This window comes from Oncorhynchus mykiss, chromosome 18 (genome assembly GCF_057628025.1).
Source record: "Oncorhynchus mykiss isolate SJ-2025 chromosome 18, ASM5762802v1, whole genome shotgun sequence".
Taxonomy (NCBI): Eukaryota; Metazoa; Chordata; class Actinopteri; order Salmoniformes; family Salmonidae; genus Oncorhynchus; species Oncorhynchus mykiss.
The window spans coordinates 27312437-27334637 of record NC_143039.1 but is presented as its reverse complement, the minus strand read 5'-3'; the positions used below and the strand labels follow the sequence as shown (position 1 = coordinate 27334637).

At 44.6% G+C, this 22201-nt stretch overlaps 2 protein-coding genes across 25 annotated transcripts in view; both read right to left on the bottom strand.

Annotated features, from left to right (window-relative positions):
- Positions 1–1052: 1052 nt before the first annotated feature.
- On the bottom strand, positions 1053–14181 carry LOC110495769 (putative ribonuclease ZC3H12C). Of its 6 annotated transcripts, XM_090208050.1 has the most exons (6): positions 9139–9225; positions 7383–7651; positions 2440–3365; positions 2136–2242; positions 1803–2023; positions 1053–1650 (listed from the first exon to the last, which is right to left on the bottom strand). In XM_090208050.1, exons 3-5 carry the CDS (start codon positions 2442–2444, stop codon positions 1821–1823), a joined length of 315 nt encoding a protein of 104 aa, XP_090064176.1. In that variant the 5' UTR covers positions 2445–3365; positions 7383–7651; positions 9139–9225; the 3' UTR covers positions 1053–1650; positions 1803–1820. The 6 variants fall into 6 exon arrangements, with proteins under 6 accessions (XP_090064176.1, XP_090064180.1, XP_090064178.1 ...); XM_090208054.1 differs by lacking the exons at positions 7383–7651; positions 9139–9225 and adding an exon at positions 14021–14181; XM_090208052.1 differs by lacking the exons at positions 7383–7651; positions 9139–9225 and adding an exon at positions 10829–11616.
- A 263-nt stretch (positions 14182–14444) lies between these two features.
- LOC110495767 (mitogen-activated protein kinase kinase kinase kinase 4) overlaps positions 14445–22201 on the bottom strand; it is a 51265-nt gene continuing 43508 nt past the window's right edge. For 11 of the 19 annotated variants that reach the window (XM_090208033.1, XM_090208040.1, XM_090208038.1 and 8 more), the window contains 9 exons: positions 21683–21800; positions 21270–21440; positions 20857–21000; positions 20568–20702; positions 20342–20442; positions 20078–20227; positions 18760–18919; positions 17038–17177; positions 14445–16937 (listed from right to left, as the gene is read on the bottom strand). In XM_090208033.1, the coding sequence (XP_090064159.1) occupies positions 16854–16937; positions 17038–17177; positions 18760–18919; positions 20078–20227; positions 20342–20442; positions 20568–20702; positions 20857–21000; positions 21270–21440; positions 21683–21800 (1203 nt within the window). In that variant the 3' untranslated portion in view covers positions 14445–16853. The remainder of the gene's footprint in view (positions 16938–17037; positions 17178–18759; positions 18920–20077; positions 20228–20341; positions 20443–20567; positions 20703–20856; positions 21001–21269; positions 21441–21682; positions 21801–22201) is intronic. The other 8 variants (XM_090208035.1, XM_090208041.1, XM_090208042.1 and 5 more) reach the window with 1 other exon arrangement.

Here is a 22201-nt window from a genome sequence, read left to right as displayed (position 1 = left end):
TGATAAGAACATGCAATGAGCAGTTAATGTACATTTTCAGATCTAAAGATTTTCTCACAAAAAGCAGTGTCATATCTGGTTAACTGCCACAAACATCTGATTACAACAGGAAAGGTCAAGCCAAATGAACCATTTAGTTAACTACAGTAATTGACTGATTTGTCGCACATCAAATATTTTGCTCATTGCCGTTTTTCAAACTTGTTCTGACAGCTCAACCTCGATGGAAGAATTAATTGTTGGATTAAACCATAGAATCTGTCCCATTATGGAGTCTGAGATCACGGGTAGCGCCATTGCGGCCGTCTCCATTTTCTTTTGAGTTGGCAAACATGGAAAGGGTGCATACAGTCACCTAGAGTGTGTTTGAACAGGCATAAAGTCAAGGTTGGTGATTTACTGCCACCTGCAGTTATGGAGTGTTTCCTCACACGTATAATTCATTGGTTGACCCCTCCCGATGACCTGGATGGAATTATGTGATCCTTAACCCATAGGAAGTCCCACCCAGCTGACTACTTCAAAATGGTGAAAGGTCTCCATGGCGCTGCCCATGCTAAAACAGGCTTTTGCGCACTACAGTCCATCTCTGGATGAAACCATGTCAGTCCGTGTACAGGGGAGTCAAATAAAGGCTTTGGCACACAGGGTTGCCAGTTCAATTCCAAATTAGACTTATTTTCCAACATACTTGAAATGTGATTAGTTATAACAGTGCAAATATGTAAGTGGTGCAGTGCACTGGGACGGATCAGGTTCTAATCTTGATGAGGCCGGAGGTTTGAAGCCTGGTCTGTGTTGGATTAAGGTTGATTTTTTTTTAACCCAACCCTAATCACATTTGTCTCTGCCCTCAGAATTAGATGACAGGAAAACTCCAATCTGTAGTAGAGTAAATGTTATTCTAGTACATCATGAAATTCTTGGTCTGGTGTTCTGGAAATTACAGAGTTACAATGACTGACTATTTGCGTCACAGTGTAGGACAACTCATCACATCTGACTGCAAGACTGCATTTCCAACAAAACAAGGACACAATGACAACCAATTGTTAATGAAGAATACAAACCAAAACTATATTTAATAGGCATGGAGTTGTCAAGCTAATAGAATAAAACAAATCTGATACAATAAGATTAGAAAGACACGAACACTTGAATAAAACATGGGTAACACTAAGGGTCCGTAATAAACAAAGTTAATTATAAACCATTCATAAGGCATTTACAAACAGTACACACCATTTATTAATCATATATATATCATCTATATATTTCCTTAAATATCCTGTTGTCAGTTTATTTTACCAAGTACTGCTGAAATGTCTACCAATGTCAAGCCCCTCTTTTTGGGAGAAATGACACGTCACTCAATATGTATAAATAGCGCTCACTTTAGATTAGGGGCTGCAAAAAGACAACTAATGTTTAATTACAGACTATTAAAAGAAAGTGTTACCAAAACATGCATAAGTTTGCTGAACATGGTTCAGAGTATTACATGTGTCGTAAAGGCATGACTTTTTGCCCTCACTGACAGTGCCAGAGAGAAGGTTCTTCGTTACAAAATAAAAAGGTTGTATTGTTTTTTAACCAACCCACTGCATATTTCAGGCAGAGGGACCTAGAAGGTCATCAGGAGACATGAACCTGGGAGGGGAGAGAGAGGAGAGGAGTTTGGAGAGGGAGAGAGATTAACATACTTAATCCTATACAGCCAAGCATTAGCATAATGAACATCATACCACTTCTAGGCTAAAGCAGATGGACGCTAAGCCGGAGTCGTATCACTCCTTCCTTACTTGTCGTTGACAAACTGATTACATGAGCAGCCGCTCGTCAATTAACTTCTTCCACTCTGGCTTCTCACTGGCCAGGTCGCGGTAGTTGTCGTTGGAGACGATGATGCCGTCGGACTTGTAGGCCAGCTTGACGATGAAACGGTCGTCACCCGGCGACCCTGGACCCGACGGAGTGAACACCAAGATCTTGTCCTTCTCCAGACGACGCAAGGTATCCTGGTCTAGACACACAGACAGAGAGACACAGACAGACAGAAAATTGGAGAACTGTGTAATCCAGTGAGCACTGAGGCCCATCTGAGAGTTCAACTACGTGCGTGTGTGTGTGTTTACCTGTGATGAGGGCATCAGGGTGGGACTGCTCTTTCTTCCAGGACGGCACAAACACAGTGATGTCACGGTGACCTCGCTCCAGGAACCAATCAACAGCCAGCTGGATGCTGTAGCAGGAGAACACCTTATTGCCGTGGCTACCAGAGACAGACGTTAACTACCTTACAGGCTCTAGCATCATATCAACAATATGTAGGTGACTTTGACAAGTTACACAACTACCTTAACATAGACCAAGCAACGGGCTACAATGGAGGAAATAGGCATTGTGTGTTTTCTGTAATCATGGTTCATAGACCCTCACCTCATTGCCACGTTGCTACCGTCCAGGACGACGGGCCGCAGGTTGTCCTTGTCCCCAAGGAGGAGGTCTGTCTAATAGGGGGAGTCTGACCTACCCTGCTGCGCCTCCACATACCCACAGGTAGAAGAGGAGGAGCAGGAGGATGAGGGGGCGGGCTGTGAAGCTGTGGACCCAGTCAGCTGTTGGTTTGTCTCTGCCTTTACGGCCCAGTTTGACCAGCTCTCCCAGTATGTTGTTGATGAGTGTGTACGGTCCCAGCTTGGCCAGCACCAGCTCCTCTGCGTAGCCCAGCTTCAGGGCAAACTCCAGCTTGGACTGGTGCTCCCTCAGGGCTTCCCCGGATGAAGGCTCCCCCGACAGAGGGTCAGGAGGCCCCTCGGACCCCAGGTTCACACAGGGAGTCCTGTGTTGGTGGATGTTTGGATCAGGCACACCTCCATCTAGCTCAGATACGGACACTCCTCCAGCCGGGTTAGAACCAGTGCTGTTTCAGGCTGAATCTGGGTCACTGTCAAAGCCACGCTCTCCTCCCTCTCCTTCCCCCCAGGCGTGGGCAAGCTGCAATTTCCACTGCCCTCGCAGGCTGAGGCCTGACCCGGAGGACCACTCCCACCACTTCTACCCCCGTCTTACCGTGTCCACGTCATTAGTGAGTGAGTGAAAGAGAGGTTCAAAACGATTGGAAGAGTATTTCAGTGAGTAAAGCCAAAAGACCAGTTGAGTTCCATTACACAAGGCTTGACTTCAGTTCAAAAACAATAGGAGGGAATCCATGCTCATAAAATGTCTCGTTAAAGTTTGAATCTCACGAGACACACACCTCTGGGGTCAGTAAACTGATGAGAAACTTCAACAGGCTTGACTCTATCGACACCTGGGAGATTCATTTCTTGGCTTTAGTGAGAACAGGTAGACGGATCTGTGAGCTTCACCCGAGAGAGCAGAGAGAGAGAGCAGAGAGAGACAGAATAATTGAATATACTAAACTAATGATCCTCCATAAACCAATATTTTACATTTTGGACAAATTGTACTGCAATAAATACAGATCTTGACATATGCTCTGCGACAGACTGCTGTCTTACAATACTTCCCATATGTTTTCATAGTAAATAAGGCTATGTCTAGGCTACTCAAACGCTGAACCATATTTGGTTGTTGGATGTGACTAGCTGACCTGAGCCGAGCTCCCCAGCAGGGCACAGATTGGCTGAGACAAAGAGGGGTGCGATCCTGGGGGTGCCCTGTCCTAATTAAGAGGGGCCAGCCACAGCGTGCCACCTCCCGCCCAGCCCACGTCACAACACATCAATCTCAGGGGAAACAGAGGCTGCTCTGTTTAAACACAAATAGCCGTTATGTGTTGGGCTAAGGCCCGACTCCGCCCGTGCTTCAGGAGCATATGGTTGCTCCCCTAAGTCACTGGTTTGAACAGTAAAGGAACAGGAAGTAAATCAATAGAAACACTCAATGGTAACAATGGTAAATAAACTGCCATTTTCAAACAGGGGTTTCAATAGATCTCTTGTATTGTGAAATGGATTTGAAGAACCCCAACCTGGATGGGCACTATAAACAACTGCATATTATAATATCACGAGAAATAACAGTCAGTGTATAGCCCACGGCATCATCATTTAGTCATAACTGTGCAACAATGTGGCTACAGGGCATCATCACGTTGGCAGATACATCTGTTGAGTCTGCAGCCTCTAGCCTTTTAAAGGTTACCTAAAACCTCATCTAAATGTTTTCATGTCTGCTAAAATGTAACATCCCTTTAAAGGTGTCATGGTGGGGTGGGAGGATGGAAGTGTGCGCATTATATGAAAGAGGGCTGCTTAGCAACATGGCCCAGGGTTGCTAGGCTGCAGCGGTTGAAAGAATGTCCCCTAAAAAATATTCCAAGACAGATCCAGAGCTGGAATAATTTAGTATTCTGTGCACAAAAGGAAGACCTGGGGAAGAGGGGCCGCTCAAGTGTGTCTGACTGACGTTCCCCAACAATACAACTGCCAGTTGCACTCTGGGTCACCTCCGGTGCAGCCATTGTCGGGTTGGTGCTCTGAGCGCCCGCCGCCTGTCCACAGCCACAGAAGGGGGACTGGGTTGTGTTCTGTAGGCGACGAGCCTCTCGAAGCAACAGTCCTCCTGATGGGATGCAGAACATGCAGTGGAGGGTGTCCGGCCTGCTCTGAGGCCTTAGCTTAGCATCTTTCAACGCGTGTTCTCCAGATGACCTAGTTACCTGTTAATAAGGGGAGAGATGGACGGCAGAGATTTGAAAAAGACTTTGGTCACAAAGAGAGCAGGGAGAAAGTGTTTCAGTGTCTCTCTCATCATCATCACCCCAGAGGCTCCCAGGAGCTGCTTCAAACACGCAGATAATCCAATGTCGACAAGAAAAACCAAAACGCTGTTACAGAAATCGTATGTTGTGTAGCCTACAACCTTTTCCTTGGAATAACGTAGCTCATTATCAGTGATCGCATAACTATCAAGCTGTGTGGACTATGATGTCATGCCTTGTTGGACAGCCGCCAGGCTCAACTGCCGTTTAATTCGATAGCATCTTTCAAACATCAGCCCAGAGTCCCTCCTCCTAGTATTGGCGGTCCATTCATTGATTAAAGCACCGAAGCAGTAGGCTAATGAATATGTAACACAGGGCTTTGGGCTGGGAAGACAGCGGTGTGTGGGATGAGGGGGGGGGGGGGGGGGGTCTGGGTGTTCCCTCCTTGGTTCTGGTGTTGGTGGGGAAGGGGGCTGTCTGCAGAGCAGGGGCGAAAATGAAAATCTGATATCAACTTTGGAGGGGACAATTACATTAAATTCTCTCAAGAGCAATTCCCGAGGGGGACACCAAAAGTAGTGCTGTAACACAGTAATATGTTAAATGTATATTGAGGAACCATAATCACTACTACTGGATAATTGATAGGTACAGTAGTTAACTGAAGGGTTGTCCCAACTTGTTAAAATGTTTAAATCATTATAATACTACTAATAATAATAGTTATAGCAGTGTTCCTTATCAGGCCTTATCAGTATCATGTATGCATGTATTTGCAACCAGCAATACCAAGAAAGGCCAGTAGGTGGCAATGGTACTGTACACTGAATGGGTGCAGTTTTCATAAATACAATAAACATGATGTGATCTCATCTAAGACTCTCCATTGAGAACCATCACAAAGTTGGTCTCCGTATTGAATTGATCTTTTTATTTGACTTTCTCTGATGCATTAATATAGTCATTAAATATGTGCCACTGGCCTGAGCCTACTACAACAGCTTTACAAGAACAAAAACCTCAATAAGTACAGTTCTAAAAGTGAATGAGCTACTTCAATGAATAACCCAAATAAATCAACCAAAATATCCTTCAAAAATACTTATTTATTGTTCAGTCAGTGTCTCAAACTCTTCAAACAGCAGCTATGGACAAGTATGTCACACAAAGTATGCAATTTTAAATAAAATAACATCAAATAAATAATTAGTAAGTGTACTGTCATGTACTAAAAACTGAAAACTACCATACAAAAGAACAAATATCATACTATAAACAAGGTGTGTGTCCCCTAGTGTTCCCCCTGGTGTAATTGCAAGGGGTCAGTGAAATAAAAAAGTGTAATGAAAGTATTCAGCACAAGGATTCAAAAAAGGTTGAGAACCACTGCTATACACACTACTGAACAAAAGAACTGAACATATGTTTGCAGGTTTCAATGGATCCAACAAATTGCTGGCAGATATTTTCCCTCAAGACTATCCAGCCTGTCATGATTTACTTTACAGATAACTACGGCGTTCAGTCTCTCTTGGCCCATGCTAGCCCGTAGCCAAGTCTTTAACATGCGGAGTGCATTGAAACTCCTCTCAGCCTCACATGAAGACATTGGCTCCACAAACAAAATTCTGATCAGCACCTCCATTTGGTCAAACAACCCCTTGCACCTCCACTGGAAGCCTTCTGAGGACCTCTGCTGCTACAGGTGTATTTGTTGCAAAAGAGAGGGATCTGCACTGAAAGAGAATCTATGTTCAGCTCAGAGTACTGATCTAAAGACTCATCCAACTCCCCTGTGAGAAGCGCTCTTTCCAACTTTTGCAGGACGTTTAGACTTTCCTGGTAAAAACGGTCACCAAACAACCTCCACACCATCCAACAATTCTGCCATATAGTGATCCACTGCTTTGCCAGCAAAACGTCTTGAGTGTGATTCAATCCATGTTGTTGCTTTCTCATACAGTGCAAGGTAGCTTTCGTCATTTCTGCTGTTTACCCCATGTGCTGGATAACTGGGAACTGATTGGATTTAGCTGGTGTGCTGCGACAGTTACACAGTGGCGGTGGGTTTGGCAGTTTTGATGTGCTGTGAATTTTTCAATAGCTTTTCTCCAGTTCCTAAATCCTGCACTAATGAAGGCAGCATCTGCTCTTTGGCCAAAAGATGGCTGTCTTGAAAACCCTTGGCTACACTGAAAACACAAAACTCCTTTTACTGATGGATTATAATGTAGCCAGGGGAAATCGTGAAAGCATCTCTCTTGAAACGTCAACACTCTGTTGGCAAGAGTTTGTGGTTCTACAAATTGTTTGTGTGGCTGATATGGTTTTGTCCCATCACGGAGGTAACTGTATAGTGCTGCTGGCAACAAGGGTGACACCTGGTCCTGCCGTGGCTGTGACACTGTCCTCTGAAGTCTCTTTCCCTTTCACCACCCTCACCGACTCAGTCTCCTAGAAAATAAATAATGTGTTTGCCATACCTACCAGTACCCAAAACTACACAATCACAACAGCAATACCATTGCCTTAAACAAATCTTAGTTCAGTCACCAGTTTAAGTTGAGAGTATCCATGGCATTTTCAAATTATGTCCCTATTTAAGTCTAAAAATGAGAGAACCTTTCATAATGTTGCCAAACAAACTTACCTGAGACTCCCTGTCCCTGCCCATCTGTCCCCAGCTCTGCTGTCTGTGTGCTCTCTGTCCCCAGCTCTGCTGTCTGTGTGCCATCTGTCCCCAGCTCTGCTGTCTGTATGCCATCTGTCCCCAGCTCTGCTGTCTGTATGCCATCTGTCCCCAGCTCTGCTGTCTGTATGCCATCTGTCCCCAGCTCTGCTGTCTGTATGCCATCTGTCCCCAGCTCTGCTGTCTGTATGCCATCTGTCCCCAGCTCTGCTGTCTGTTGCCTGCTCTGCCTAATGACAGCATTGTGAAACATTTCCATTAGCATTTCACTTCTTTCTAATGAACATTTTATCAACTTATCTTTGAGATATTAGGCTACTAGGGTTCTTACTTTGCGTTTTGGTGTACTGAGAAATACTCGGATGTCCGTCTTTTTTCTGCCATTTTTCTACCTGGCTGGCTACACACACAGTGTGCAGGTTATTTACAGTAGGAGATGGGCATCTATCATTCTAGATGGACTTCGATCTTAAAGGTTGCTAGCTAGTCAGCTAGCAAATGTGATACGGATTGCAGTGACAAGGGTTGACAGTTGGATTAGTTCACAATTTACACAACGTATGCTGCAACCTTCTGTAAGTTTAATATAGTTTGTTTCATATTGGCTGGCTTCCAACAGTAGCTGCATTTGCAGAGCTAGCGAGCACCAATTCCGTTTCTGTGGTGTTTGCTATAATCTTTGATATCTTCAGTTTATTCCAAGATCGGCACACAGGTACTTCAAAGTGCCCTAGCGACAATGTAGCTTTTGCAACAAGACCATTAAAGATATTTAGAAGAGAGTGTAGTTCTGTTCAGTTTATCGCTAACCTTATCACAGGGACTTCGAAGCACTTCAGCTGCATGCTGATCTTGGAATTTATTTTACCAGGTAGGTTGACTGAGAACACGTTCTCATTTGCAGCAACGACCTGGGGAATAGTTACAGGGGAGATGAAAGAGACAATTGTAAACTGGGGATTATTAGGTGACCGTGATGGTTTGAGGGCCAGATTGGGAATTTAGTTAGGACACCAGGGTTAACACCCCTACTCTTACGATAAGTGCCATGGACTCTTTAATGACCTCAGAGAGTCAGGACACCCGTTTAACATCCCATCTGAAAGACGGCACCCTACACAGGGCAGTGTCTGTGGGGTATTGGGATATATATATATTTTTTTTAGACCCGAGTAAAGAGTGCCTTCTACTGGCCCTCCAACACCACTTCCAGCAGCATCTGGTCTTCCTTCCAGGACCAACCCTGCTTAGCTTCAGAAGCAAGCCAGCAGTGGGATGCAGGGTGGTATGCTGCTGAATTAACTGACGATAGCAAAGATTCCATCTTTGACGACGCCACATAGCTCTGCAAATTCAGCTATTGTGTGTGAACCCTGCCAACATAAAACATCGCTATGGTGCGATTGACTGGAGTAACCTCACGTTAGTTACGTGCATTGAGTGCCTTTCAGACGGTAGACACGTACTCTGTTACCTTGCCAGCTAAGGAACACTACATTGCATTGCTAGTTTCTCTCATTGACTCAAATAGCTGCTAACACTGGTTTATGTTACTGTAGCTAGCTAGCAAACATCAGCTAACCACTAGCTAACATAGAGAGTGACCTGTAATTTAATGCAGCGAAATGAAGACTGGTGACGGTTAAAAATGTGTCTTCTTGTATTGAGTGGTAGAAGTAAAGAAATATCTAACATATCCTTTGTTTGAACTACTTACTGGAGGTCAGGCACCAACGACAGAGTCTCAGATTCCCCACACACGCAGAGTACCTGCATCATGTGTCAGTACTGAGCGCTGGGAGGCAGTGGATCAAACCATTGTGAGGTAAAGGGCGGGGGGTCTCAATCTTTTGAAACTTAAAAACGCCCTATTAAGTGTCTATAATCAGCACAAGTGCTTTCACTGCATATTATTAATGTTATTGGAATTACATAGTTATGTTTACAGTGATATATTGGGGGGGGACAAATCATATTTTTCCAGGATGGGGGGGACGCTCAACCGTCCCCCCGCTGCGTCTGCCCAGCCAGACAGAGTCAAGTGACACTAGGATGAGAACCTTCACTTCTTCATCCTAAAAAAAAAAATCACAACATTGTCCCTTCCCCATCTCATCACTCATACTCCACCACCCAGCCAGTGAGAATGTTTCTAGTACCTTCATCTCAGTGGACCAGTTTTTCCAGTCATGCTCATCCAAAAGTATTTTGAAGCAGAGCAATAAACAAATGATTAACCTTAATTTTAAAACCAAACTGGCCAGGTCTTCAATAGCGTCTTAGAATTTAGAACGAGGCCTAAACCACAGACATGAAGCTGAGTTTGATTCTCATTCACTTTCAGAGAGATTATTCCATCAGAGAAAGTAAGAGGAAACAACTGTACTCCACAATAACCTAATGGACAGAGTGAAGAGAAGAAAGCCTGTTCAGACTAATAACCTAAAACACAAGGCCAAATCTACACTGGAGTAGTTTACCAAGAAGACAGTGAATGTTCTTGAGTGGCCAAGCTACAGTTTCGACTTAAATCTATTTGAAAATCTATGGCAAGACCTGAAAATGGTTGTCTAGCAATGATTACAGAATGAATGGGAAAATGTTGCACAATCCAGGTGTGGAATGCTGTAAGAGAAAGACTCACAGCTGTCATCGCTGCCAAAGGTGCTTCTCCAAAGTATTGACTCGGGTGTGAACATTTAGGAAAATTGTATTTCATTTTCAATAAACATGCAAACATTTCTAAAAACTGGTTTTCACTTTGTCATTATGGGATATTGTGTGTAGATGGATGAGAATTTGTTTATATTTAATCCATTTTGAATTCAGGCTGTAACAAAATGTGGAATAAGTCAAGGGGAACACTTACTGAAGGCTCAGTATATCTAGGTCAAATTCAGACTTTCCTAATAGATGATTCTTTTCAGTATGAAGTGAAGCATAACTTGCTACAATCTCCTCACGATGTGTTATTTTTCACTAAACTGTAAAACCAGAATAAACTAAATGTTGAAACAAAAATGTGCACAGTCAGCGTCTCAAAACATACACCCTCTCGTGCTAAAAGTCCCTTAAAGAGGCTGTGAAAAGACATTTGCCCCAAAGCCCTGTGAGAGCCCATAAGAAAGAGAAACCTGTCACCAGGTGTGGTGAGACAACGTGTTCAAAAGGTGACCACTCCACTGGTGAAGAGACATGCCCTTGGTCAAACATAAATCACTACACATTCCAAGGAAAAATAACACATGAAGGCCTAATTGGGTACAGCGAAATACTTGTTTTCTTAAAACTCTTATAATTCTGTCAGAAGACATTTGACATAAGCCTATTGAAATGCTGCATTGAAACAGACATGGTTTAATGGGAAAGATTGCCTAAAATAGTTAAGGCCTAATATCTCCACTTACCCTGACCTCAGCAGAACATCCAACAGCCAAACAAAGCAAACCTCTTTAGTAAAATGTCCTTAGGGAGATAACTTGGTTCATTCCAGCATTAGAGAAAGCTTTTGGTTTTAAGTTCATAGATCCCTGCTCAACAGATGTGAGCAAAAATTAAGTATTTCACATTCCAAACACTTCCTACTCTTCAAAGCCAAAATCCAAGGATAGTGTGTTGATCATAAGGCACAGTTTTTTTCCAAGCCAGTCAGGCAGGTTGAACAATGAGTGGCTCAACAGATGGAGCTACAATGTCGACCATTCCTCGGATAGACACTTGTTGCCTGGCTTCACCAATGGGAGTGCAGTGACCTCACAATGAGACACACAAACGCAGACAGGCAGACGCATATGAACCCATTCTCCTATAGGCATGCGCAGACAGACAGACACACAAACGCAGACAGGCAGACGCATATGAACCCATTCTCCTATAGGCAAGCACAGACAGACAGACAGACAGACACACAAACAGACAGGCAGACGCATATGAACCAATTCTCCTATAGGCATGCACAGACAGACAGACAGACAGACAGACAGACAGACAGACAGACAGACAGAGACAGACACACAAACAGACAGGCAGATGCATATGAACCCATTCTCCTATAGGCATGCACAGACAGACAAACAGACAGGCAGACGCATATGAACCCATTCTCCTATAGACAGACAGACAGACAGACAGACAGACAGACAGACAGACAGACAGACAGAGTCACTCTGAAAGGCTCTTCCCTTGTGTGACCAATGAATCAACGGGGAGGTGTATGGCCAATAATAGAAGCAGACAAAGGGAGCCATGCAGGCAGCTGCAACATGAGGCCAGCGCTGCTAGAACACAGGCCTGGGGTGAGGAACACCTGGCTAGCTGGGGAACTGCAGCAGCTCTAACCCCTTTGTTTTTGGCTTGGTTGGGGTGAGGGTCAGGGTTACACACTTCTACTGGGGTAAATCATGTTAAAAGCATTGCATGTCCTTACAGAGAATAAAAGAGGGGAGGGGGGAGTCGCAGTGGGGTGAAAGGGGACAGGATGGGCATGTAGGGTGGGCTGGAATGAGGATGAAAAGGGGGACCTTTTTATTGTTGCGAGAGGCACACTAAGGGAAATTACTTAGAAGCACAAAAAAATAGTTTAGTTCCTGAACTTTAAGTTGGGATAAACACTGCACGTATTTAGGCTAGAGAAAACAAAGGCACGTTTAAACAGAGTTGGTGGTACTGGACAGAACTTTTTTTTATAAACAAAAGTAAAAATGCTCCCAACTGTGACTTGTTTATCTGACACTCACATAAGTCACTGTTGGGACTGTGAGCGTGTCATAGTTGTGTTTTAGCACTCAGTATTACCTTGGCTGTGTAATAGAACCACAGCAGCTGAGGAGAGCAGAGTAGCCCGGGCAGAGGGCTGGAGGCAAGAGTAAAGCTGACCCATGGTACTATAGAACAGTCTAACACAGCAGACCAGGAATCTTCAACTAGATTCAGCTACGGGCCAATTTCTTCTTAAGCAGATGGTCGGGGGCCTGGAACATAATTACAAATCATTTGTAGACTGCAAATGGCCCACAAGAAGTCCAAACAAATATATGTTTGACTTTAACAATAATTTCAAACTTTGCTTACAACCAATTTCGGCCACGGGCCACTAGTTGGGGAACGCTGCAGTAGTCCATTGACCGTAAGCTGCCAGCCTCTCTCTGTTACAGCGGCTTAGAGACCATCTGCCCCCTCGGCTTAAAGTAAACAGGTGTCTTTACAACAACTGCTGGAGGTCCACCAACATACTGTATAACAGTCTAATAACACAGTAGCCCATTGACCATCAGCCACTCTGTTACAGTGGCTAGAGACCATCTGCCCCCTCGGCTTAAAGTAAACAGGTGTCTTTACAACAACTGCTGGAAGTCCACCTATACCCCGATTTGCATTCTCAGCCACAAATTAATGGCATTCCTCAAAATGGCAGCAGGTCTTCAACACAGCACTCCAAACAGTTTCAAAGGTTAGACGAAGATTTGGTTTCAAATGTTTTTTCAAATCAGGAATAGGCCTCGGGCAATAGGCCCGAACTACACAAATTAGGATTAAAAAGACAAGTAGTGAAGTAGAGTGTCGGGGACACTTTTACGAGAAGACCCTGCGCTACCGGTGTCAAAGGGAGCTGACCTCTCTGACCTTTTATTTGACCCCGCTGGCCTTTCAATTACAAGGGCCACATCACCACTGACCTCCAGCCATCTCAGTCAACATACACTGTCATGTTCAGTAGGCATAAAACAGGAAGAAAGTTCAGGAAATGTTTAGAAAATTATTTATGCCCTAATCAAAAACTGGTTTAATAATTTTGTCAGTTTAATTACTTTTGACCACCGACCAGTAATGACTACTATTGACAGGCTGCCTCCAGCCTTGGCAGAGAGGGCCAGGTCGGTGAAGAACAGTATCAGGAGTGTTGTGGTCCATTGGGCCAGGGTGAGGACCTGGAGACAGGCAGGAGAAAAGGAAGAGACCCCCGTGGGACTTGGCCAGCTATTGGGCCAAGCCAACTCATTGCCCAGGCCAGACAACTCCCCAGTCAGTCAGCACGCCCAATTGTGAATGGTGGCTTCTGTTAAAAAGCATCAAATCTTTCATGAGGCCTCCATGCTCATGTCTGGGGTGCAGGTGCCCCTCTCTATTTCAGCTGAATGGACAAGAGGAGACAGTGGGACACGTGCAGGCTGGCCTGGGTAACACATACAGAGCCTGTTATGATCTAGATCTCTAAATGTCTTACTTAAAATGCAGAAGAAATTCACTCACCAGAGGTAGGTAGCCAAGATAGCAGCACTTATTTGGTGGTCCTGACATGTTCTAGTCTACAGTGACAACAGCTACTGGGCGTGGTATTCGACACAAAGTTGGCTGGCTAAAATGAAGTCGACAAATGCAAAATGGTACCGTTTGTAGGTTACCTAACTAGTTAACGTTAGCTAGCGTTGACAGGTTTACAGACTGCCTGCGGCATCGCTGCTTCCTTTTTGAAGTTCGACGTGCAATTCATACCAAAATCATGATAGTCAGAACCACCAGTAACATCGTCGAAGCTAGCTACATACAAACGGCGAGTCAAATTTATGCCAAACTTGAACATTTCTTATCATGAAACAAACCTTTGTCATGATGCAGTTCGCATGCTGATGCTTGACATAAACATCCGTCTCGAGTTGTCTGGCAGACAGGCGACAGCACAGACAGGCTGACAGCACAGACAGGCGACAGCACAGACAGGCTAGAGATAGGAGCAGTGCGCGGTACAGGGTCATCTTGTGGTGAACTGACATAAGTACAAGGAGTCTTTAATTAAAGGTGTTACAATTTGGAAATGTCATGCAACATTTACTTGAGGTTCTTTTACATGGTTTGTATAAATGTTATCATATTTGAAACACTTAAAATACAATATCTCCATAATGTTTCTTAGGCTCAGATTAAAAATGACATTCAATTTGTTTACAGCCCCACATTTATTTCACACAATAGAGAAGACTGAATGCTTTATGTTAAAGGGTTACAAAACTACCACACACAATTTAGTAAATTACTTAGGATTTTATTCAATGGAAAAAAGACCTTGAGGAAAATACAATAATTCCCATAATACACAGAGGGCATAAATTAGAGTAGCATGGTAGAAACACTTGTCACCTGGCACCTGGGCAGCAGAGAACCATGTCACAACGTTGCCACAGCCAAGGGCACACTGCTGTGTTATCCAGGAAAATCAGTGATTTAAACTCAGAATCTTGTCATTTTTGAAAAGTGAATGAACAGAGGTTGAGGGTCATTCCTGTACATGAACCTCCAAATGATACAAAAGCAAAAAAAAAAAAAAAAAAGTGAGAATTGCCCTAAAACAAAAACATAAATATTATATTGATGCACATTGGTTTAACAAAACATTGCCTCTGTAAACACTTTCAACATAAATGCGTGCATTAATCTAAAAACCACTGCAGTCGCATAATTATAAGGGTAATAAAAATGACAGAAACAAACTAAATCTAGGAGTTAAAAATGTTAGATACTTTCTGTAGTGGTTTGTAACACTGTTAAAATGTGACTTGTGCCGTCTTGGCATGGCACCGCGTTTCACAGATTTGCAGAGGAAAAAAGCATCTCATTTCTATATTCTTACAGGCCTCTTTAGAGGATGTGACAGTCCACTACAGTGGGTCAAGCTTTGGAGGGACATGTAACCCTAGAGACATTAGGATTTCCATTCTTTAAAAAAAAACGTGTGTCCATATAAACAATCTAACTGTGGTGCCAGTCTATGTCAGAAGACCAGGACAGTGGAGCTCCTTGCTGTTGCTTCAGACTGGTACCCAGGCTAACCAGGAAACATTAGGACAAACAAGTGGCGTCCGATTTTTCACTAGTTGGATCAAGAGGCGAGAGGAAAACAAAATAAATAACACCAGGAGCTGCAGGGGTTTGGAAAAGCTTCCAGGTTGTTGTCGTGTTGCTTTAATCCACAGCGTACTACTGCCTGGACTGGGACAGACTGTACAAAACAAAAAATGTCCCCTTCTGCCCTCAGAGTCAAGATACTAAAATAATGCAGACAAGCTGAGGGGGTGAAGCTACCCGACTATGTTAGTCTGTTGGTATTAAAATAGGCCAACATCGATTTACAACGATTTCACAAACGTATCAAAATGGGGACCATGCTGCTTTATAATAGTTTTTACATTTAATAATTCAATCGCACTCAAAATGTCAGATTTTGATACATTTCCTGTAGGACTTCTGAGCAAAACCTAATGCATTTGTCACAACAGATTGTACAAGTAGCCACAAACGTAAACCTGAATTCAGTGGAGGGGCCCATTAAAATGAAAAACAAACAAATCGAAAGCTGTGGTTGCTGATACATTTGGATATGTTGTGGATTTTAATGCTTCATCTACAAATCCTTAAGGTATATTTAATCTTGACACTTCTTCCATTGAATATCCTGGTCATCATGCTACCAAATGGTGGGTCAAAGTCACAACTCATGACCAAGACCGTTCACTAGAGTCTACTGTACATATCAACCCATTCACAGTTTGCCCAACACGACCAAGGAGAGGCAATGTGGCATGTTAAAGTTGAGGGAGGCTGGAAAAGACCCTCAGGAGTATATGGGACTGGAAAGGCCCCTATAAGGTTGCAGTGTCCTATTAAGGGTTAAGTCGACATCTTTGATGAAACTTCTCTCCACACTTTAACCCTGTTTGAACCTTTATCAAGAGGAAGGCCGGAGTGAAAAAGAGACAAAAGTTACATTTTCAATGTCAAGCACGACCCATTTGAAAATGGACCCATGTGGTGGCAACGGCATGTCAGTCAGAGGAACTGATCTAAGAAACACTCAACACAGAGGTTGACCTGAACATGACCTGGACTAAACACAATAACAAACTACTGTATGACCTTTCACCTGTCTGGTGCTATAAGGTCCCCTTTGTTATTTTCCTCCCTTTCCATCCTCTGTCACACACACATAAGCCCCTCACTCTTCTTCCAATAGAGAGACATTAACATCTACCAGTGTTTTGAATAAGTCGGGCTCAGATCCCTACTCCCACTGGTGTAGGAGATAAGGGGAGGCTCTAGTAGGGTTTGGGGGCGAGAACCCAGAAAAGCTGATGACGTCTGTTGTCAGAGCAGAGTGGCCAATGGGCATGATGACAGCACTACCAACTGACAAACAAACACAGTCCCATCAGCCTATAGGGACCCCGTGGCCTCCCCTTCATGATTTCAGTTTGTTTATCGTGCAATTGTCTTTTCTTATTTGAAACCGGTGATATTTAGGTATCGCGCCGCCTCCGAGCTCAGTGAAGCTCGCTACTCCAGTTGTACGTCAAGCTCAAGATAAATCATTGTCATGAATCATCATTATGGTGGTAATAAACCGAGGGGTGCTGTCTTCATGCTGCTGGGTGTGTGTGTACACTACCAGCTAAGCAGGGAGGTACGGCCCAGGGTCATGAAGTAGACCTGGCTGGAACCTCCAGAGCGCACCGACGCAAAGAACACCTGCAGGACAAAGACAGTGTGAGAGAGAGTGTGTGAGAGTAGCGTCATTATCAACATCTCTAAGCAAGTAAGCAAAGTGTGTGTTGTACGCAGAACTCACCTTGTCGTTCCTCTCACACAGGAACTTGAGTCGCTGGGCTCTCTTGTGCATGAAGACCCCGTCCAGGTGTCCTGTCTCCACAGACCTGATCTCTATGGCCTTCTCCCCCCAGCCCATGATCTGGTTAGACCTAATGTAGGCTACACACACAGACGGACAATCAAGTTAGTAAGAACATGTGTGTGTGTGTGTACAGTGCATTCAGAAAGTATTCAGACCCCTTCACTTTTTCCACATTGTTACATTACAGCCTTATTCTAAAATGGATCTACACACAATAACCCATAATGACAAAGCGAAAAACAGGTTTTTACATAATTATTTAGACTCTTTGCTATGAGACTTTAACTTGAGCTCCGGTGCAGCCTGTTTCCATTGATCATCCTTGAGATGTTTCTTCAACTTGACTGTTGTCCACCTGTGGTAAATTACATTGAATGGACATGATTTGGAAAGGCACACACCTGTCTATATAAGGTTCCACAGTTGACAGGGCATTTCAGAGCAAAAACCAAGCCATGAAGTCGAAGGAATTGTCCGTAAAGCTCAGAGACAGGATTGTGTCGAGGCAGAGATCTGGGGAAGGGTACAGAAAATGTCTGCAGAACTGAAGGTCCCCAAGAACACAGTGACCTCCATCATTCTTAAATGCAAGAAGTTTGGAACTACCAAGACTCTTCCTGGAGCTGGCCGCCCAGACAAACTGAGCAATCGGGGGAGAAAGGTCTTGGTCAGGGAGGCGACCAAGAACTTGATGGTCACTGACAGAGTTCCTCTGTTGAGATGAGAGAACCTTCCAGAAGGACAACCATCTCTGCAGCGCTCCACCAAATCAGGCCTTTATGGTAGAATGGTCAGACAGAAGCCAATCCTCAGTAAAAGGCACGACAGCCTGCTTGGAGTTTGCCAAAAGGCACCTAAAGGACTCTCAGACCATAAGAAACAAGATTCTCTGGTCTGATGAAAGCAAGATTGAACTCATTGGCTTTAATGGAGGAAACCTGGCACCATACCTACAGTGAAGCATGGTGCTGGCAGCATCATGCTGTGGGGATGTTTTTCAGCAGCAGGGACTGGGAGACTAGTCAGGATCGAGGGACAGATGAACTGGGCATAGTACAGAGAGATCCTTGATGAGAACCTGCTCCAGAGCGCTCAGGACCTCTGACTGGGGCAAAGGTTTACCTTGTAACAGGACAACAACCCTACGTACACAGCCAAGACAACACAGGAATGGCTTGGTCTCTGAATGTCATTGAGTAGCCCAGCCAGAGCCCCAAATTGAACCCAATCTAACATCTCTGGAGAGACCTGAAAATAGCTGTGCAGTGACGCTCCCCATCCAACCTGACAGAGCTTGAGAGGATCTGCAGAGAAGAATGTGAGGAATTCCCCAAATAAAGGTGTGCCAAGCTTGTAGCGTCATATCCAATAAGACTCAAGGCTGTAATCGTTGCCAAAGGTGCTTCAACAAAGTACTGACTAAAGGGTCTGAATACTTATGTAAATGTGATATCAGTTTAGTATTTTTTTATAAATCTGTTCATTTCTAAAAACATGTTTTTCGCTTTTTCATTATGGGGTATTGTGTGTAGATTGATGAGGGAAAAAATCTATTAAATCCATTTTAGAATAAGGCTGTAACGTAACAAAATGTGGAAAGAGTGAAGGGTCTGAACACTTTCTGAATGCACTGTGAGTCCCAGTGTGAGTGTTACGTACCCACTGAGGTGGGCATCTCGCCCCACTGCAGCACCACGTCTTTGGTGATGCGTCCGTAGGTGTTAACGTAGACACCCTCGTCCTCGTAACACACCAGCAGCTCAATACCATCCGTGTTGGGCAGGATGATGATGGCATGGGACTGGATATTGGTCTGGATCTAAAGGAGGGAGGGGGGGGGGGGGAGAGGCGGAGCAAACAGAGAAACAAAAAGGTTAGTCTTGGGTCATATTTATTAGGAATTTTGCTGAAGAAAGAAAAACTGAAACAAGTAGGGACCATCTGTACTTGCCCAAAAATAAACACTAGTTTTCACTTTCATCTTTTTTCTACGGTGTGATCTAATGAATATGCCCCCAGATACATGGGTTGAATCTCAAACCGAAAACTTGGCCCTTAAGTCCTTTTTCGAGTGGCTACTAGCTGTTGTGTTCGACAGTAATCTCTCCAGTCTGCCAGTGTTTTGGCCAAAATGAACATTGAGACGATACACACGCCATGTCCCAACTGAAACTTTTCTATGTCTATTTGCGAGCGTCGTCTTCTGCGACCTGTTCCTGTAACACGGCTCATTTGCTATGAAACACGGACACCGGGTTCCTTGGGCAGACAGACTCATACTCCGATAGACAGTGAGAAAGTTATAAAAACAAAACATCTCCATATTCCTGCACAAAATATGTGCAAGTAAATTGGTCGCCAGTGATTTCATCAGCTGGTTTTTTAGCTTGTTGTAGCCTGCCGCTAGCTAGCTTCACTGACAAACATAGGGAATTTCAGTTAGCACTAGCTAAGGATGTTGGGCACTGCACTGATAAACAGCATGTAGCTTGTCACTTATTTACGATAGTTTGACAGCTTGTTGTAGACATGTCCCCAGTAGTCAGTCCGCACTTCAACATATTTCCAAAGCACCAATCACTATGTTGGGTCAGATAAACACACAGCATTCACTAAACTCCTTAGCTAGTTGTACAATCCTGTCACTATGACCTCAGAATTAAACTTCAAAATGTATTAAATGTTTTGATTTATCTTGACCTATTCTGAAAAATGTTTGAGGGAGAGGAAGTAGTGACTGTTGTTGCAAGTTAACATGCTAAAATTAAGAAGTTGCTGCCAAGGGCATTGAGTCGGAATGGGATAAAGAGGCTTCCGAAGGGATGACTCGACAATTAGCGTTTGAGATTGGCTCGATTGACTCGTGAACGTGCATACCGAGTGGTGAAAGTGTTTGGTTTGAGATTCGGCCATGGATTGGTGGACCAAAGAAAAACAGGAAGCAGAGGAACGAGACGGATAATAGATGGTCACTTACGTGTGTGGGCAGGTAGATGTCGTACACCGCCCCAGAGTCCACGTCCACGGCATGGAAGCCGTTGCTGGAGCCGTAGATTACCTTTAACCTCTGACCCTCCTCCACCGTCAGGTCAACCAGCAGGGGTTTGTGCACCAGGTCACCAAACGACTGCAGGAGGAAGACAGTTACAGAATACACCTTTAAGTTCATATTTGTAGTGGGAATGTGAATGTAAACCAATGCCATGGTGGTCTGACTGCAGCCTTTGCCAGTTTACAGTACCTTGAAGGCCATGAACTTGTGGTACGGCTTGGGGGCCCACGCATAGACCTCCACGGAGTTCTTCAAGGCAAGGACCAAGAACTTGATCCTCTCATATTTCACTGAAATCAAGAGAAAACACGTTTTTATTTCTGACCGCTCGTCAAGATTGGACTTGGACATGCTACATACAGCCTTGTAACAAGAGAAGGGTCATTCCTGATGGTAAATGGGGAGTGGAACGTACCGACTTTGTAGTGTACGCAGCCCTCCAGCTCTCCTACAGTGACCCAGCCCTGCTTCTTCTCCACCTCGGGGTCGTTGTGGAGTATCTTGTTCCTCAGCCAGGACAGGTAGTACACACGCAACTTATTCTTCTTCCCTGTGTGTGTGTGTGTGTGTGTGTGTGTGTGTGTGTGTGTGGGGGGGGGGAGGGATGGTGAGATAGAAAAACAAGAGAAAGAGAGAATGAGTTGGGAGCACAGGATAAGTCAGGAGAGTATATTCGTGTGTCCGTGCACCTCCGTGGTCCGTACCTGATATAGTGACCAGGACGTTGAGTCCCTCCAGGACGTCCATCTGCTGGATGCGCCGTCGGCTGATGAGGGGGTAGACCTTCCCCTGACCGCTACGGTCCAGCAGCATCAGACCACTCTCTGTCCCCACCAGCAGGTTGACACCTGGGAGAGGACAGGGACACACACACCAGTCAGAACCCAGGGGGAGGACAGGGACACACACACCAGTCAGAACCGAGGGAGAGGCAGGTCTATACATATACATACATATACATACATATACATACACATACATACATACATATATATATACATACATATACACACATCCATCCTATCACATCCATCTATCTATATATTCATCTATCTATCTATTCATCCATCTATCAACGCTATCCTTCTACTCAGCCACCTCTTCCTCAGGTACATACCCCATAGTGCAGCACACAGGATCTCAGAGTTGAACCTCTTCTTGTACTTGCGGATCTCGGGCGTGTCGCTCTGGGGGCGTGTGTTGACCGGGTTCACATTGACCACAGAGCCCTTACGGGACGGGTCAGCCCTCAGGGCGTCCACCAGCCGCCCGTCGTTCCCGAAGGCCGCTGTGGACACCAAAGGTCAGAGGTCAAAGGGAGAAGGGGCAGGGCTTTGCTATCCCTTGTTGATCATGCTCTGTATTACACTTCCTGTGCCAAGCGTGTTCTATGTATAGGTCAGTGTATACTAACTCCTAGTTACTGACCCAGAGATGATTCTATTGTTAATGGATAAGAGGAGGACTGGAGAAAAGAGCTGATCCTAAATCAGCATTAAAAGGGTAGAGAAGGAAGAGGTGGTGACTCACCCATGTTGTTGAGGGAGCTGCCGCTGGAGGGAGAGACCTGCAGGAGGCGCGGGTCGATGAAGGGGGTGAAGGAGGAGGAAGACTTGTGTTTCTGCATGGTGTTGCTGGCCGAGTGGGTCTAGCGACACAGGCACGGGAGTGAGAGCAGAATACACACACAACAGTGGGTAGATATAGTAAGAATGTTGGGTGCTTATATTTGTCCTGTTTCAAGTGTGAAATGGAAATGCGTTTTTTGCATATCCCAACTCCCCCCGAGACACCCTCAGAGAGTGGGGTCACGGCCAGGGATCAGACATTATTCGTTGTGACACTGGAGCAATTAGGGTTAAGTGCCTTGCTCAAGGGCACATCAACTGAATCTTTACCATGTCGCTTCTGGGATTCGAACTAGAGACCTTTCGGTTACAGGCTAAGCTACCTGCCGCCCTAAAAGATCCCCATCTACCTGTAACTCAACCTGGTCTGCTACACTATCAGTATTGCCTAAGCCTATTTCTCCTTGGCTTCATACTGTCA